This window comes from Canis lupus, chromosome 1 (assembly GCF_003254725.2).
Source record: "Canis lupus dingo isolate Sandy chromosome 1, ASM325472v2, whole genome shotgun sequence".
In the NCBI taxonomy this organism is placed as follows: Eukaryota; Metazoa; Chordata; class Mammalia; order Carnivora; family Canidae; genus Canis; species Canis lupus.
In genome coordinates, this window is record NC_064243.1 from 38252996 (window position 1) to 38270666 (window position 17671).

The 17671-nt window shown below is 39.3% G+C and overlaps 1 protein-coding gene across 4 annotated transcripts in view; it reads left to right on the forward strand.

Moving 5' to 3' along the window:
• The first annotated feature begins 6641 nt into the window (after positions 1 to 6641).
• Positions 6642 to 17671, forward strand: part of STXBP5 (syntaxin binding protein 5) — a 167731-nt gene continuing 156701 nt past the window's right edge. For 3 of the 4 annotated variants that reach the window (XM_025422509.3, XM_025422510.3, XM_049113579.1), the window contains exons 1-2: positions 6642 to 6935; positions 8403 to 8500. In XM_025422509.3, coding sequence (XP_025278294.1) covers positions 6780 to 6935; positions 8403 to 8500 — 254 coding nt within the window. In that variant the 5' untranslated portion in view covers positions 6642 to 6779. The remainder of the gene's footprint in view (positions 6936 to 8402; positions 8501 to 17671) is intronic. The other variant, XM_025422511.3, reaches the window with a different exon arrangement.

The following is a 17671-nucleotide window of genomic DNA, read 5'->3' on the forward strand; positions in this document are numbered from 1 at the left end:
CTGTAAAAAAAACCCTCTAAGAGTTAGTACTCATGCATGTTTTCATTGTTAGCACTATTCTGTTGGTTCTGATAGGTCCTTGGAGGGAGGATTGCTCCCATTCTCCTTATAGTAAGGTTTTTATTTAGGTACTTTTTGATTTCTTATGTGGTATTCTTTTTCTTTTAAGATTTTATTTTATTTTTTTGTTTGTTTGTTTGAAAGAGGGAGATGGAGTGAGAGAGAAAGACAGAGACAGAGACAGAGAATGAACAGGAGGAAGGACAGAAGGAGAGGGAGATGCAGACTCCCCACTGAACAGGGAACCCACACAGGGCCTGATCCCAGGACACAGGGATCGTGACCTGAGCCAAAGGCAGACACCCAACCAACTGAGCCACTCAGTTGCCCCAGGTGATATTCTTTATGGTTGGCCAGAATGAAAGGAAAGTCAGTAGCTAATAGTTCTATAACCAAATGACTAAATGATATGACACAGCTCTGTGTCCAACCTCAGAGCCTGAGATGGAAGGCCCTGTCACATCAGTCAATAGCAACTGACACTATTTCATTGGGTCACCATGTCAAGTAACTTTGTTTGAAGGAAAAAGTGTTCAGTTTTCTGTTGCTATGCTAGTTTTTAGTTGTTGATCTGATACTGAGTAGTGTTTAATTAAAAAAAAAAAAGTGTGGCCTGGCAATTCCCTCAGAATCACACTTGGTATGTATGCTTGATATCTACTAAGGGAATACTATTTAGAATTATTGTGATATACAATTTATTCTCTCTTTCTTTGTGTGTGTGTTGCAGGAGTTGGAGAGGGGTTGAGGGGAAGGGCCAAGCAAGGGAGCAGACAGGGTGGGGGATGAAACAAAATACTAACTTTAACTGTTTTTCAAAGCTTGTTCAGTCACTACAGCATATTAACCATGAGTAATGGCATAAACTACAATAAAGTACAAACTTTGTTTCCAGGTCTTCAGTCTACAAATCAAATTATAAGGAGTTCTTTAAGAAAAAAAGCTGAACTTCTGGTAGAAGTTTAGCAAAGTTCTCAAAATTTTTACAATAGTAGTCAAATCCTAAAATACTGAAGTTAAAAATACTATGAGTAATTATCCCTTACCTCAAATATTTTGTCCATTGTGGAAATGGCATTTGAAATATGTGAGAATTTACTGAGGAACTCCTGATTGCCCAGTGTCAAGATTTTAAGAAGTTGGCAATATTCCTCACTTATATTATATTAATGCCTCATATTTTACATTTAAGTGTTCATTTGGTTTAATTGGTTTTGTTTTGCACTTCTGGAATTTTTTCTTCACTTGAACTTACTAGCCTTTATCTAGACATTTTTATATATATTTTAATGACACTCATGCAGATATTATTAAATAGTGATGGGGTAACCTATGGAATAATGAAAGTTCATTAATATCTGCCTAATCTGTCATTCTAGAAAGGCCAGAACTTGACAAAGAGCAAGCATAGTGGATCCTGCTTGTTCCCAGACATGGCTTGTTTATTTAGCTGATGATATTTGTCCAGTCTACTCGGGTACAGATGGTAATAAAATTATTCTGGATTCATAAATGTGGAAATTAAATTGCAACACCACTCTTTGAAGTGCTCAGGCCAAAACTGAGGCATCACCCTTGTCTCTTCCTTTTCCTCCCATACTGTCAGCAAATCCTCTTGAGTCTACCATTAAAATACAATCCAGGATCTGACCCTTTCTCACCACAGCCACTACATTTAACCATTCCACCCTAAGCCACCAACTCCTTGCTGGATTATTGTCACATCTTCTTAACTCTAGAGAGAACTGTGAGCAGAAGGTGAAACTATTAGTGAAAGATGGTTAGAGTATGTTTACAGTCCTTTATATTTGGGTGCTGGTTGTGTCTAAGTTTCTGTCAGAATATTGACTGTAAGAACCAGAAACTCACTCAAACAAAGAAGGAAAGAAAGAGTAGCCAGATTTCATAAGGAATAAGGACTGGGAAATGGAAGGTCAGGAATGGGGACTCTGTTCTCTACCTCTCGGTAGAGTCACTTTTTCTGTAGGTTGTGTGTCTGCTTCATTCTACCATGTGCCATCAAAGTATGGGCATACTTAGCTTCAGTCCCAGTTCCACATGACTTCCTAGTTCAGACTGATTAGCACTGTCTGATTCAACTCCAAATTCCCAGAAGAAGATGATCTCTGGGCATGGCCTATTTTGGGTGTCTGCCTCAATCTGTTTGGACCAGAACACATGATTACCTGGTCAAAACACCTGGCTCAGTAACTCAGCAGGACCTAGGGGACCCATTCAGAAAAGGGGGCCTGAAATAGGCAAACTAATTAATATCTCTGCTGCAATTTATGAATAATTTAAATTCAATATTCTGTTAAATGGTGTAGTGAATCAATTATTGTCACACATACATCCTTTGAGATTCAATAAATTGAAATGAAGTGGGTATAAATAAATGCTAGCAGGTAAGGTTAGATTTGGTCTACTTCCAGAAAGATTTTGCTTGTAATAGAATTTCTCATTAAAATATTTATCTTCAGTGTCTATTTTATTCCTCTCAATCAGCATCCCAGTGACCCCCATGAGACCAATCACAGAGCCTTCATTAGCCTGGTAGCCTTTAAACAATGCAATGAGGACTGGCAGCTTCCGGAATGTTATGAATCTTTGGTCTTTGGCTTTCCATGCTGAGTAATTTAATGAGGTGCCTTTCTTTTTGTATGTCGATTTTCCTTTTTCTTTTCATTGTATTAAATGAGTATTGTTTCAAGCTGTCTTGACTCAGCTAAATGTAATATAACTATCTATAATTTGTCAGTGGCATATACTATTACATCGTCATCTCCTGGTCCATATTTACCAATAGGTAAACAAAAAATTCATTTGAGAGAATGTTGCTTGCCCAAAGGCAGAAGCTACTGAATTGTTTGGAATCAATATACGGATTCTATTCATTAAAACAAACAAAAATAAATCTTTGTTGAGAGATTATTAAGGGTAAATAAATCTCTGTGCTAAACATTAAAATGCATAACATAAATTAAAATTTTAATCATTTTATTCTTGACTTAAATTATTAATTTTGATTCTTAAATTTTATATCTTAATTTTTCTTTTTTTCTATCTTAATTTTAAAAATCAATTGATCAATTGAAACTGACTTATGAGAAAAACCATTAGTTTCAAGAGCCATTATTTTATTTTTGCTATCACAAGGTAAATATTTCGGGGCATTGTTATTTTTTAGTTAACAGAATTCTGGATATGTCCTGGTCTCCTTGAGCTTGGAGAGGATGGATTGCAAGTTCACAAAGCTAACCTCCATTAGCAGGTATGCTCCACATTCATCTTAAACGTCATGTGTCCTCTATGAACTGAAGTTTTGGGAATGCCAGGATGAATTCATAATCTGATGAGAGGGATGAGGCATGAAAATCAAAACAAAGATTGTAAAGTAAGAAATGGGGAACTGGCTTAAGATTTTTTTTTTTTTTAATTCATTTACTCATGAAAGACACACACACAGAGAGACAGAGGCAGAGGGAGAAGCAGGATCCAAGCAGAGAGCTGGACATGGAACTCAATCCCGAGTCTCCAGGATCACGCCCTGGGCTGAAGGCGGCGCCAAACTGCTGAGCCACCGGGGCTGCTGGGGAACTGGTTTAAATTAGTAATCTCTTGAATACCTTTCACCTCAAGGACCCTGATAGTAAAATGGAAAAACTGACATTTTTTAGTATCTACAGAGTGCTAAGCAACACAGTGCAAACTTATATTTGTTTCTAGTTTATCCTCACAAATCCCTAAGAAGAAGGTAGTATTAATTTCATTTTACATATGAGGAATCTGACCCTTAGGAAAGGTAAGGAATTTGTTCAATGTTGCACATTATCACCAAGGCCTGGATTGAAATCCATGTCTGGCAGACAACAGAGCCTAGGATTTTTCCACTGCACCACAAGTCCTCTCAGCAAGAAGCTGTCCCTTCTCTGAAGAGCTTTATAAATTTATTCCCAACTTACAATGAAAAGGTGGATCAGAACATTTTGTGGGGAAATGATCTCTTTTGCAGTTTTCCTCTATGGATGTATTGGTATTTTTAAAAAGCTCTCCAAGTACTTTCCATAAGCTCCCCATCTACCTTCGGATGTCCTTCCTCCTCTTTCCCTGGTCAGTTCCTATTTATCTGAATTCAACTACTGTGTGTATCACCATATCTAGGTTTGTTTTTTGTTTTGTTTTGTTTTGTTTTTGGCTGGTTAAGTTACTCTTTTTAGTCCTTGTGCAAGATTCCATCGGTGAACTCATCGTATCGTTGCACAATTACTTGTTGTGAGAGGTTTGCCCTCTTTAGGCTGTGGCGAGCTTGTCAAAGGCAGGTATTGCATTTCTGTGTCTTGGTCTACCAGCACAATGACTCGAACTCAAAATGTGTTTCAGAGAACCAAATTGGTAAACAAGAATTTCAGAGCCGCTTTGAAATAGCTTGAGAAAACCCCCAAATTTGCTTTATTGTCCGTTGTACCCAGTGAATGAACTGAGTGGTTCAATACATAGTATGCAACAAAAACAATTGGACAGGTTCAAGCGTTAAGACCTCGTCCCTGGATGCGGAAGCTCCACCGAGAACTACATTTCCCAAAATCCCCAAAGCCCCAGTCGTAGTCGGTTTGCTGAATATTCTTAAAGGCTTGTCACGTCAACCAATAGTGTGGCGAGAACTTCCCCGAACCGGGCAGGAGGCGGCCAATCACAAAGAAGAGGGCGGGCACCTCTGATTTGGGTTCAGGAAACCCTTTGTATCTCTTCCTCGCCTCTAGACTGGACCGTCTGGGGCGAAGTTATTAACTCGGGAGAGTGCCTTCCCTCCACCTCCGGCGCACCCCACTCACTCCACCCCCCACCCACCCCACGAATCAGGATCAGTCTTCATGCGCCCGCATCCTTCCTTACGTTTTCCACCCCGTTCCCACATCCTTTCCCATCGAATGCTTCTTGCTTCCCCGTCCACCTTTCTTTCTTGAACACGCTCTATAGGGGAGGGTGCCCCTATAGCAGGAATCTCTCTACCTTTGCAAACTTGAGCCAGACGTTGGTCTCTAGACCTCCACGCGAGGCTGTGCCAGTAAAGAAGCGGAGAAGTCTGAGCAAACCCTTCATCCTGCCCCCGTCTTCCCCCCTCGCAGGAGTGGAGAAGCGGCTGGGGATTACTTAGCGGACCATCAGCGTTACGAGGCGGATTGTAGGTTCAGAAGCAGAGGGGCAGTGCGGGGTTTACTTCCACCTTTGCGGCCGCCTCCATCCCCACCCACCCTAGCCGGCGGACTGAGTCCGGAGGCGGGGTGTCCCTGGCCCGGGCAGACACGCTCGCAGCCTTGGAACGGCTCCCCTCCCAGCAGCTACCTGCCATGGCCACGCTTTAATCTGACCCAACAGTAACAGATTCAGGAAATAATCCCCTCCCCGTCTCCCCGTCTCCCCCCGGTTTACCTCCTTTCCTTTTCTAGTACGTAGGTCTGTCATCCTTTAACCACAGACATAACCGCTTTCCCCCCCCCCCCCCCCAATCAAATCCAACTCAATGCAAAACAAAGCCCATCAGTAGAGCGATATGCAGCCAGGAGCGTGCGCCTCATTAAAGGGTGAGAACACAAACCCCCGCTTTAATGACCGTATTTAAAATCAAGGCTTCCTGCGGCTCTTTAGTCAACATTTTTTTACGCTCTCAGCTGCAGGAGAAGCGGCCGCGTCCCCCCGCCCGGAGGTTGGGGTGGGAGAAATTTACCCCGGGGTCTGGGATTTTCGCAGAGGGTAATTTAAGCCCCAGCTCCACTCCCGCGGAGGGGGCGCGCGGGGAGAGGGGAGAGGGGATAGGGGAGGGGGGCGGGAGCGGGAGCGGGCGCTGCGGGGCGCGTGCGCATGCTCAGCAGCTCCGCTCGGCGGAGGCCCAGCTGCCGCCACCGCCACCGCCACCGCCGCGGCCGGCGCTGGAACCGCGGCTGCCGCTGCTGCTCGGGGCGGGCGTTGGTGTCGTGCGCCGAGGCGCCCTGTCAGGCGAGAGGGAGCGGCGGGGCGGCGGCGGCGGCGGCGGCGGCGGCGGCGGCGGCGCCTGAGCAGGGCAGCGGGGGCTCTAAAGGAGCGAGGGCGCCGGTCCGGCGGCGGAGGAGCGAGGCGGAGAGCGCGGCGACCCAGCCCGGGCGCCCTGCGTGCGATGCCGGGCGGGCAGCGGCGCTGAGTGTTGCGGAGGCCGAGCGGCGGCCGCGGACGGAGGGCCGGCGACCCCCGGGAGGAGGCGGCGGAGGCGGCGGCGGCGGCGCAGGAGCGGGAGCGGGAGCGGGAGCGGGAGGAAGCGCCGTGGGACTGCGGGGCCGAGGCGGGCGCGCAGCGGCGGGGCCGCGGGCCATGGACGCGGCGGCGGCGGCGGCGGGGGCGAGCCGGGGCGGCGGCGCGGCGCAGAGTCAGCCCGCGGCCAGGTGAGGCCGGGCAGTGCGGGCTCCGCGCGCCGCCGCCACTGCTGCGCCGCCGGGCCGCGGGGCGAGGCGGCGGCGGCGGCGGCCTTGGACCCAGAGGGTCCGCCGCCGGGGCTCGTCGTCGCGGCATTTCCTGTTTGGATCCTCTAGCGCTTCTCCCCAGCTGCCCGCTTCCCCCCGCGCGCCCGCTCGGCCCCACTCCTCCGCGTCGTCCTCGGAGGACGCTGCCCTCGGCCCGGGTTCGGTTCCCCGCGCCGAGGGACGCCGCTCGCCTCCCCTCGCGGGCCGCGGGGGAGCCCCGCCGAGACCATGAGGAAATTCAACATCAGGAAGGTGCTGGACGGCCTGACCGCCGGCTCGTCCTCGGCCTCGCAGCAGCAGCAGCAGCAGCAGCAGCACCCGGCGGGGACCCGGGAGCCCGAGATCCAGGAGACGCTCCAGTCCGAGCACTTCCAGCTCTGCAAGGTGAGCGGAGCGCGCAGCCCCGCGAAAATTGGGGTCGGGGTGGGGGGCAGCTCGGGATCGAATGCCGGGGACAATTAGACCTCGAATGAAGCGCTCGCTCCTCCTCAAGCAAACATTTGCCTAGTGGGTTATTTTGGAGATTGACATCATCTTAACTCCTTTTGGGTTTTTTTCCCCCCCCTCTCTCCCCCTTTCACATGCAGCAGTCGTTTCAAGGTTGCTTCTAACGTATTTTGCCGACCTTTAACCAGTATTCTTAATAACCTTTATAGCCTTAATATCCAAGCATTTCTAATGTAATTCACCAACTTCGAAGTTTCCTTTGGAAACAGTGTCTAGTGAATATTGTTCATCCAAAAGCCAAACCTGTTCCACTGGATATTTGCTTATCAACCTTTCCCTTAGAATGTGCTAGGAAGCCTAAAAAACGAAATCACAGGGTCCTTTTATCATTATGTTTGGGTAAAAAGTAGGTCCTGTGATTTCTTTCTTTTTTTCTTTTTCTTTTCTTTTCTTTTCCTTTCCTTTCCTTTCTTTTCTTTTCTTTTCTTTTCTTTTCTTTTCTTTTCTTTTCTTTTTTCTTTTCCTTTCCTTTCTTTTCCTTTCTTTTCTTTTCTTTTCTTTTCTTTTTTCTTTTCTTTTCTTTCTTTTCTTTCTCTTTTTTCTTTTTGCCTATTAATGGCACCATTGCCATAGCGGTTTGTAATTCAGAAAGAATGATGCAGCGAATTAATTCACTGGATGCTCAGTAAGAAATACAAACTTGACTTGATATTAATACTTGCCATAAAGTACCATGTGTTCATATGTCAGTTTCTAGAAATGTCTAAATACACGTTTTTGCCTTACTGCCCTAAAATTCAGGGTTTAATAGCAAAATGCAAAAATATATGTTGTACTTATTTTCATCCTGTTAAAATTGCAAAATTTCGGATAGATAATTGCTTTACTGAACCCTTGACAAAAGTAATAGTACAACAGCTTTTTTTTTTTTTTTTTAGCAGTAGCTGGCATTTGACATCCGAATAAAGTAATGAAGTTCTCACACTTGAAATAAAGCATGGATTGCGTTTTTACATTAATTTTTTACATTAATTTACAGAATTTTTGACTACTGAAAACTTCAGTATTTTGGTCTCAGACTTGATAGTGTACAACACAAGTAAATTTTTTTTTCCTATAGAATATCAATATTGTAGAAAGGCAGAAATTGAAGTGTAACATTGGGAGAGATGTATACACACACATATTTTTTTTTGGTTTCAGGTTCTATGTAAATAAATTTTGTTAATGTAGATTTTGTAGGGGGTTTTTTGTTTGTTTTTTGTTTTTTAAGGCGGTAAGTGCATGTGTATGTGTTCTGCATCGCTTTTAATTGGTTCTAGGTTCTAATGCCTTTATTGACTTTTCTGTTTTTAAATTCCACTTGCTGCCTTGGTTGCTGTGATGTCATTTGCCCATCCCTAGACTGTTCGCCATGGATTTCCCTATCAACCGTCAGCCCTGGCCTTTGATCCTGTACAGAAGATCCTGGCAGTTGGAACTCAGACTGGTGCTTTAAGGCTGTATCCTTTTCATTTAATTTTTTTTTTCACTTTTACTGTATTCTTTCCAGTCCTTCTGTACTGCTGATTGGTTGCTTTTCCTGTTTTAATTCCAAAGAAATGGTATGATCAGGTACATATGTATTGTGAAATCATGTGGTGTTGGCTTTTCCCTTGATTATACATCTATTCAGGCTATATATTGCTGGGATGTTTCTCATCTCTCCGTTTATGGTAGCTAGCTATGTAGCTATGTATTCACATCCAGTTCTAAAGTTTTGCTGTAGTAACTACAGTCTTTGCAAGGGGCTAGAAGTTTCTAAGGGGACATCTATCTGCTAATGCTAGGAGTGTATTGAATGGAATATGGTTTGAAATGATGTTTAAAAGCAACAGCATAGGACACACCTTAATTGCTTTTTAAAAATACTGTGCATTGGTAGATAGTGAATTTATGACCTATCATTCTGATGAATTAGAGGTTGAATTTGATTTGTTTCTGACTTGCCCATTGAGAAAAAAAATTGAAGACAAACCCTGTAAATTAATTTACATAAAATTAAGTAAATAGGAAGGGTTGATATTTCTAGAAGTTTTAGAGCATTTTGTTACCATAATGCAAATGGATAAGTATATTCTCTTGATGTTTTCCCTTTTGTTATGTTGATGTAAAAACTGATAAGTTAGCTGTACTCCAAAGCATTAATATACGGAGAATTATTTTTCTTGACTATGCATGAACTATAATAGTTTTGTCATGGCATAGTATAGTTTTTCCATGTGCCTACTCATTCTTCAAGATCAATTTTTTAGTCTGAACAGTGGAGAATACTTTTCACTTTTACAGTATTTAATTTGAAATAAAACTGTTTGCTTTTGTCATGAAATTTAACCATACTTAATTAAAATTACCCTTATTCTTAAAATTAAACATAAGATTTTTAAAAGCAGATGCTATGTTCATCTTTAGGATTTGCTTCTACATATTGAAGTAATGTGTTTGTAATAAGAAAAAAAAGTCATGAGATAATCACAATAGAAGTACTGTTCTCAAAAAAATAAAGAGAAGGAGGGAGCTTTACCCCCCACATTTTCGATTTATCTGGGTCCTGAGAAGAGAGGAGGAAACTGCATTTTAGTTAAACATATGCCTTGATTTTCCTTATGATCTTTTAAAATCTTCATTTCAAAGAACTACTGTATATGGTATCAGAATATGCCTCAAGTTTCATTTATGATTAGTGTGTTATCTTTCAAAATACTTAGAAAAGTTTTCAGATGGGCGGTTGTATGTATTATTGAGTGATGTCTATATTCATAGTAGATGCCAGTAGTGCACGTGTTCAGTTGAAATGGTAGAATGTGACCAGGCTAGATCTGAAGCTGTGAATTTCTAAGAGTATGTCTAAAGGGCTCTTGCCCAAATATCTGGATATTTGAGACAGGAATATTTTTGGCTGCAAGTGTTTAGTTGTTTTTATTCCTAAATCCAGTGATCATTACCTTCTAGTTTAGAGTTCCTATTTTAGTCTTGTGAAGTTGGAACAGAAACTTAATTTTGTCATTGTGAGTGCTAGGTATTTAGCAAAACATCATGTAGTGACAAGAATAGTTCATTGTTGTCACTAGATGGACTCTTTGGAACTAAAAGACTTTTTTTGTTCCCTCCCTCCCAAAAATATCATCACTGGATTAAAGGAAAAAAGAGATCAGTTATTTTTAGATTTTACTTTTTTTTTTTAAATGGGTTTAAGTTTTACTATTATCTCAGTGTAGTCTCAATTTTCCAATAGTATATAACTTTTTTCTTTTAATAGCAAGTCTGCCCCTTTCATTTTTAATACAAGTAAATACCACCAGTGAGTCCACTTTTATAAAACCAGATCTTTTCTTAGACAAGACTGTTAGCCTTAATGCATCTGCGTAATTAGCAAGTTAACACAAAGAAATTAAAATACAGGCTTGATTCTAATTGTCAAATAAAATCAAGGGTCAGATGTCCAAAATCCTCACTTATACATGACTTGCTTATACATTTTAATAGCTAAGGACTAAATGAAAGTGAACCTATAATTATAGTTTACAGTTACACTCTAATTTTTTTTTAATTTTAACATCTCTATTAGTATATTTAGAATGGAGTCAGGAAAACTATTTACCAAACGTGTTTCTTTTTAATGAGATTTATATGAACATTCCAGAGTGATAAATTGGTTTGCCTACCAGTAATACCAGCTAGTCGTTTCTTCTGTTAGGTTTAAGTTGCAGCTAAGCTACTTAAGCTTTATTTATTGTGGCTTTGATTTATAGAAAATGACAAAGACCTTTAGTCATTTTTATTTAATTTCCACATAGTGATTGAAGATCTATGTTTCTCTATTCTTTGTTTTTAAAGCTAAACTAAAATTAATAGTTCCTAATTTCAAAACTCTCTATTGGCCTAACACGCAGACTTATTACAGGTATATTCTTTTGCTCTTGCTCTTTAATATTTTTTGCAATTTTGATTGGTTTCTTTCAGTCCTTTATTTTCTTCACATATTAGACTCTTGTAGCCTGTAATAAATTTGTCCTAACAAGTGTCTTTGGAGCAGATATATACTAATAGATAAAGTGTTTTCTTTCCTTTGACTTGGAGCAGAAAATAGGAGATGTTTTCAGAAGTAGAATTGGGCTATTAGAATTTGCATTGCATTTCTAATCTAATAGAATGTCCTCCTCAGTGTTGGACTGTACTAAATTAATCTGCTTTGATGTATAAAAAGACTAGAGGAGAAAGTTACATTGATATTTAATGTTTACAGACAAGAATTAGTGAAAATCTGATTTTTTAAATAATCTCTAACTAGAAATGAAGCAAGATAATTTTAATGTTTCCTGCATTAATGTGTAGCAAGTGAATGATACTATTAACTTGCTTTATGTTCAATCTTCCTGGCTTCTGAAAAGAATGTGAGGTTGGAATGTACTTACTGATAGGAAGCAGGAAAACATAAGTTTATATACCGAGTCCTGTATAGCCGTGATGTGATTTATCTTAATTCTCTCCTTTTTGTCATATAGAAATTAGAATAACTTGATTTTTATGATTAATCCAGGGTTGAAAATTATTGGGATAAAATAATCTAATTGTTTTCATATCAATATCTAGAAATGGAAAAAGGTTTTAACTGAAGAATGAAGGCATTTTTAGTAATGCTGTTGTTGTCCTTATCTAGACTCCTGGTTTTCTAGTATAATTTTGAATTACTATAACCATGGGCTACTCTGATCTTTATAATGTTTTTTGTCTAAATACAATGAAGTCATTTTATGTGTGACTTTTTCAAGGACTAAGCAGAAAAATGAAATCTCAAATTTATTGAATTTTCTATAAAAATGTATGAATTTTTGTTATAATTTTCAACATTATTTAAAAACCTCATGTCTTCTTGACTTGCGGAAGATACAGTAAAATAGCAATCTCTGATAAAGCATGGATTGTCTTTTAAACTGCAGTGTAATGTTGCTGAATGCAGGCTCATAGGATGATTTTTGTATATTGGAGTTCTTATTAAGTGCTAACGTTATGTTATAATAAAACTATGGCCTAAATTCTGGTTCTTTTCTTGCCACTAAGAAATTAGATGTTTTTCAGTGTTGTTGTTGTTGTTTTTCTTCTTAAAATGAAGATGGTGTATTAGGTGATTTCTTCAAGAAACAATTCTGTAATTTCATGTGGCTATATATCATTCTAGGTGAGTGTTTAAAAGAAATGGAGAATGTGATTCTTTAGAAAGTTTCCAGCCCTAACTTAAAGACTAGAAGTAGTTAAACAATTGAATTTAGAATATTATTTGGGACACTTTGGACATTCTGCAGAGTCAGATTGCAGGTAAAGATTGCAGATTGATAACCTTTCTACACATTAGTAGGTAGAGATCACACAGAGTAACAGGGAAGAGGCATTGGGGAAATTATTCTAGGCAAACAGTTTGGGCAATAGTAGAGAAGCAAATTATAGTTAAGAGGAATACTAAGAAGACAGTTTGGAATAGTGATCCTATTTCAGTTGGAGACAGAAATAGGAGCCAGTAGGTGGAGAACCTTGAATGTTAACATGAGTTATCTGGATATTATGTGGTGAGGAATCATTGCAATTATCTATTTATTTTTTGGTCATGTGTCTCTCAGTAGTGGTAGCATTTTGGGCTGGATAATTATGTGGGTTTGTCCAGCACATTGCAGGCTCTTTAATATCCCTGGCTTCTACCTACTAAATGCCAGGGTTACCCCTGCTGTCAGTATGGCAGCCTAGACTCACACAGTTCCAGGTGTTCCACTGGATTTAGCCCAAGTTATTCATCAGTTATATAGGATAATCCTACCTAGGTTATGAGATTGGCATCAGGATTAAATGCAGTAATGCTTTGAAGGCCATGCAGAGACTGTTTTGGTGAATATTCAATATATGATATTATGAGAGTTTTTCTGTAGTTTTAATATTCAAGACCTTCATTATTTTATTCCAACAAATAGTTGTTGAGAGGCAACTAGGTACCAGGCACTGTTTAAGAAGTCTGTAATTTCATTTATTTTTATAGCTAATGTACTCTTTTTAAAAAATCTTGAAAAAATACTGTTTTTTTTTAAGAGTCTTTCAATGGCTCTGTTCTTCTCAATCACAAGGTTTCAAAATTGCTATTGAGATGTGATAGGATAATATATGTGAAATTTTCATGCACATAGTAGGCGATAAATGATTGCTTAGTGATTTTGCACTTGTAAGATAGCATTTGAATGTTAGACTTGCTGCTTATTAGTTTTATTTTGTAAAACAATTACAGTATTAGAAATCTGATTTTTGTTCAGATTACTTAAAAATGAAAGTTAAAAGTGAAATTTATCTGGAATTAGGCCAAATTTGTATCTCCTCTTCTCCGCTGCCACCCTTTTTGTCTGTGGAAGAATCCTAGTCATTTGGAATTCTAGCTCTAGAGGAGAAACAAGGACTTTGAAATACTTTTAGTTCTCAACTCTTAACTCTTTATTAAAGAGGACTTTGTATAAAAGGAAGCATGAGTACTGTGTCAGCAGTAGGTTGAGATTCTCAGCATGAACTACTGCAGCAGGAGGAATAGGCACTTGTACCTTAGAAACAACCAGAAACGATGCCTGGCTGGAAGCAGTTACTTTGCAGTGAATTTCTTTTTGAGGGAAACAAGGTATGATAGAATCTGAATGGAATTGAAAATTAGTAGAGAATCAATTCTGCTTAGTAAGCCTTTCTGCCTTAAGTAGATGGGTTTTTATTTGTTTGGTATTCTTTGTTTTCCATTTGTTTTTTTTAGTATCATTACTTTGAAAATCATAACCTGACTTTGCCGTCCTGAAGGGAAAAGGTAAAGGATTTCGAAGATTGACTTTAGATTGGTGTTCTAGTCTTCAGACTAATTTTGGTTAAACTGGCTAAAATGTCTGGGCTTCAGTCTCCTTCCCTGTAAAATGGGGAAATTGGGATGTGTGATATCTGGAGTTCTTCCAGTTCTAGGATCTTAGAATTTCTTTTTCTGTGGACAATTTGGGAATGCTCTGAACCATTTCTGTCTAGAGGGGTCTTCTAATTAATTGTTCTGAGTACTTGTTAAAGAGAGTAAAGTATTAGACTCCATCCCTTTGGGGAGCCCTTTACTTTGTATCTATTGATTGCATTCAAAATCCAAGTCCATAGATGTACAAATGTAAACTTCTGTTTACAAAAGGGAGCCGGAAAAAGCATATGAAAAACATGCTCTTTTTTCATTGTTGAAACACAACTCACATTGAATACTTAAGATACTAGGTTATTGCATTTTTATTGTATAACAGATAAGGTCTCATTATGACATAGGAAACTTGGGTATTTTAAAAATATTGTTAACAAAGTTTACTTTTCCTATCTTGGGTGTAAATAGTAAGGATATAAAATTAAAATGAAATTACATAAAATTACTACTGAGTTTTGTTAATCTTAAAAGTAAAACTGTCAATTTTTTACCAATAACAGATGGGTTTATTAGAAATAAAAGAGGATTGCAACCTGAAGCAAACCAGGTTGCTGCTGCTGCTGCTGCTGAAAACCTGTAGACAAGTGCAGGGAACAATGGATAGGAACCCTTTTTTTAAGGAGAAGAGGGGTAAGTTGGGAAGGCATTTAAGAACTACATTGGAATAAACCAGGAGTTCAGTGCAGTGGCTTCTCATTGGTGGAGCTATTGCCTGGGGTGGGGAGTGGCAGTGAGGAAATGAGAAAAGTGTCTCTTCCTCTGGCTGGAATAATAGAGAGGTATCCACTGCGGGATCCCATCCATTTCTTCCTATTAGCTCTGCAACTAACTACGAGTACTAGGGCCTGAGAACTCCTCTGCCAAAACCTCCTAACTCCTCTAGTGAGGTTTCCCATTACTAATTTTCACAGTTCCTAATCACATGATTTTATTTTTATATAAAGGACTTAATATAAAGACTGTTGAATTGCTGGTATGTAATTTGAGTGCTAAATTTGGTAATTGTTTAGTAACTTGGAGCAGTGGTAGCTAGTAACGTACATGTAAATGATTGGACTATAGGGGTGCACATCACTAAATAAAAGGTAAGCTTTGGTTGTTTTTGTTTGGCTTTAACTTCATGCATTGGAAGTGACACATTATTTACAAGAATAAAGTTAATCATGAGTGTCAGTTTTGTTTTGTAATGTTTAAATGAGAGTTTTCTGCCATGATTTGGCATATTTGTCAGAAGGGATACTCAGTATCTTGGGATTTAGATCATGAAATGTTTTTGTTTGACCAACAAGGTGCTTGTTGCCTTGATTTGTATGAAATAAATGGAGTCCATGAAGGACTACCAAAAGGTGCTTGATGCTTCTCTCTTCTCTTAGTCACATATGACTCAAATCAGTCTAAGAAGCAGTACCCCTCTAATTTAACTACTCAGACTTCTTCCTGTAAAGATGGTTATGTTTATAATTGTCTTAGACTTTAATTTGAACCTAATTGAACCTATTTCTAATTTTTATTTGCAACAATAAAGAAGAAAGATAACCAACTTCCATATATTAATGTTATAACAACATTTTTAAAGAATTTAAATACCTAGTAGTTACTTTTGGATTTAGTAATATCAGTTGCTTTAATCTCTTACTCTCTTGTGTTTCATTTTAAAGAAATTTTTGCATACTGGTTTTGTTTACTGGATAACTTTTTTCTTTGGCTGTGGAGGGTAAGTAGAGGAAAGAATTGTTGACATGGTTTACTTCTTAAATACTCACTGTTCAACAAAGGGTCATGTATTTCGTGATTCCCTCAGACTAGAATATTATTTTCCCTATTAAAACAATTCTTATCTTTAAAGCTCAGTGCCTTTGTCTTTGTGATTATATGATTTAATTCCATTCCGAGTTCCACCCATGTAGCCATCTTTTTCTTAATTCAGCATTTAAAATCTAAATTTCCACATTACCATTCTTTATAAGTAATATGTAGATATTTTAACTGGCTAAAATTAGACCTTTTTGAAATTATAGCTAAAATATTGAGTAGTATTTTCTCTTAAAACAACTGTCAGAAACATTACTGCATACGAGAAGATGCAGTGGAGTTTAAAGCAATGCAAAACAGAATTAACCAGTAACTGTTTTATCAAGAGTCCAGAAACTAGGGGTGCTTGAGTGGCTCAGTTGGTTAAGCATCTGCCTTTGGTTCAGGTCATGACCCCAAGGTCCTGGGATTGACCCCTTCATGGGGCTCCCTGCTCAGTGGGGAATTTACTTCTCTCTCTCTCTGCTGTTCCCCCTGTTTGTGCTCTCTCTCAAATTAATGAAATCTTAAAAAAAAAAAAAGTCCAGAAACTGGAAAGTAGTTGGCATACAATTCTAAAATCACAACAGAAGGAACACAGAATCTTTTAAGAAAAGATTTATTTATTCTAGAGGAGGGAAAGGGGAGGGACAGAGGGAAAGAGAATCCTGAAGCAGACTTCCTGCTGAGTGCAGAGCCCCATACAGGGCTTGACCTCAGGACCTTGAGATCACCACCAGAGTTGAAACCAAGAGTCAGCCGCTCAACACACTGAACCACCCAAGTGCCTCAGGAACACAGATTCTTCAATGATCAATAGATTCTCTACTAAATATCCTATAGAAGATAGATATGTGTGTACATTCAGATACATTTAAAATACTAAAGATCTAAATTCTTCAAGAGTCAGCAAACTTTTTTTTTTTTTTTTTTTAAAGATTTTATGTATTCATTCATGAGAGACACACAGAGAGAGAGAGGGAGAGGCAGAGACACAGGCAGAGGGAGAAGCAGGCTCTGTGCAGGGAGCTGACCCGGGACTTGATCCCGGTCTCCAGGATCACGCCCTGGGCTGAAGGTGGCGCTAAACTGCTGAGCCACCCCGGCTGCCGGAGTCAGCAAACTTCTGTAAATGGCTGGATAGTTAATATACTAGCTTTTTGTTTCTGACAACTACTGCCAATGTAGCACAAAAGCAACCATAGATAATATGTGGAGGAAGCAGTATAGATGTGTTTTAATAACATTTTATTTATAAAAATAGGTAGTGGGGTGATTTGGTGCACAAGCTAATGTTTTTGTAATCCTTGTTTTAAGTCACGAGGCTGCTTTGCTTTTAAATCAGTAGTGGCGAGGAATGCTCAGTAAGCAACTACTACAGGCATTTTTTTATAGTTAATGCAGGTATAATTTGTGAAACTTAATCAGTTTAAATTTAACCTTTTAGTTATAAATAGAAAGTGATTTAATAAAAAATTAGTAATTCTTAATGATGTGTACTTCTACAAGCTAGGTTAAATTACTTTTGTAAGTATTTTTTGGTCCTGTGGAAGAGGCTTTTTTTTTTTTTTATTTAAGGATTAATATGATAATGAAGATGCTTAACTAGGCATCTGTTGGGAGCAGTTCAGCCATCAGTTCTATTAATGAAGTATTCAGCTTGTTTAAGACCTTTACTAATCTAATTTTAATTAAAAATGTTTGCATCTTTAGTTTTTAAAAATATTTTCATTAATAATATAGAGATGTAGATACAATTAGATTTATTTTTTTATTTTTTGAAAGATTTTATTTATTTATTTGTGAGAGTGAGAGCATGCACACACAAGCCAGAGGGAAGGGGCAGAGGAAGAGGGAGAAGCACCTCTCTGCCTAG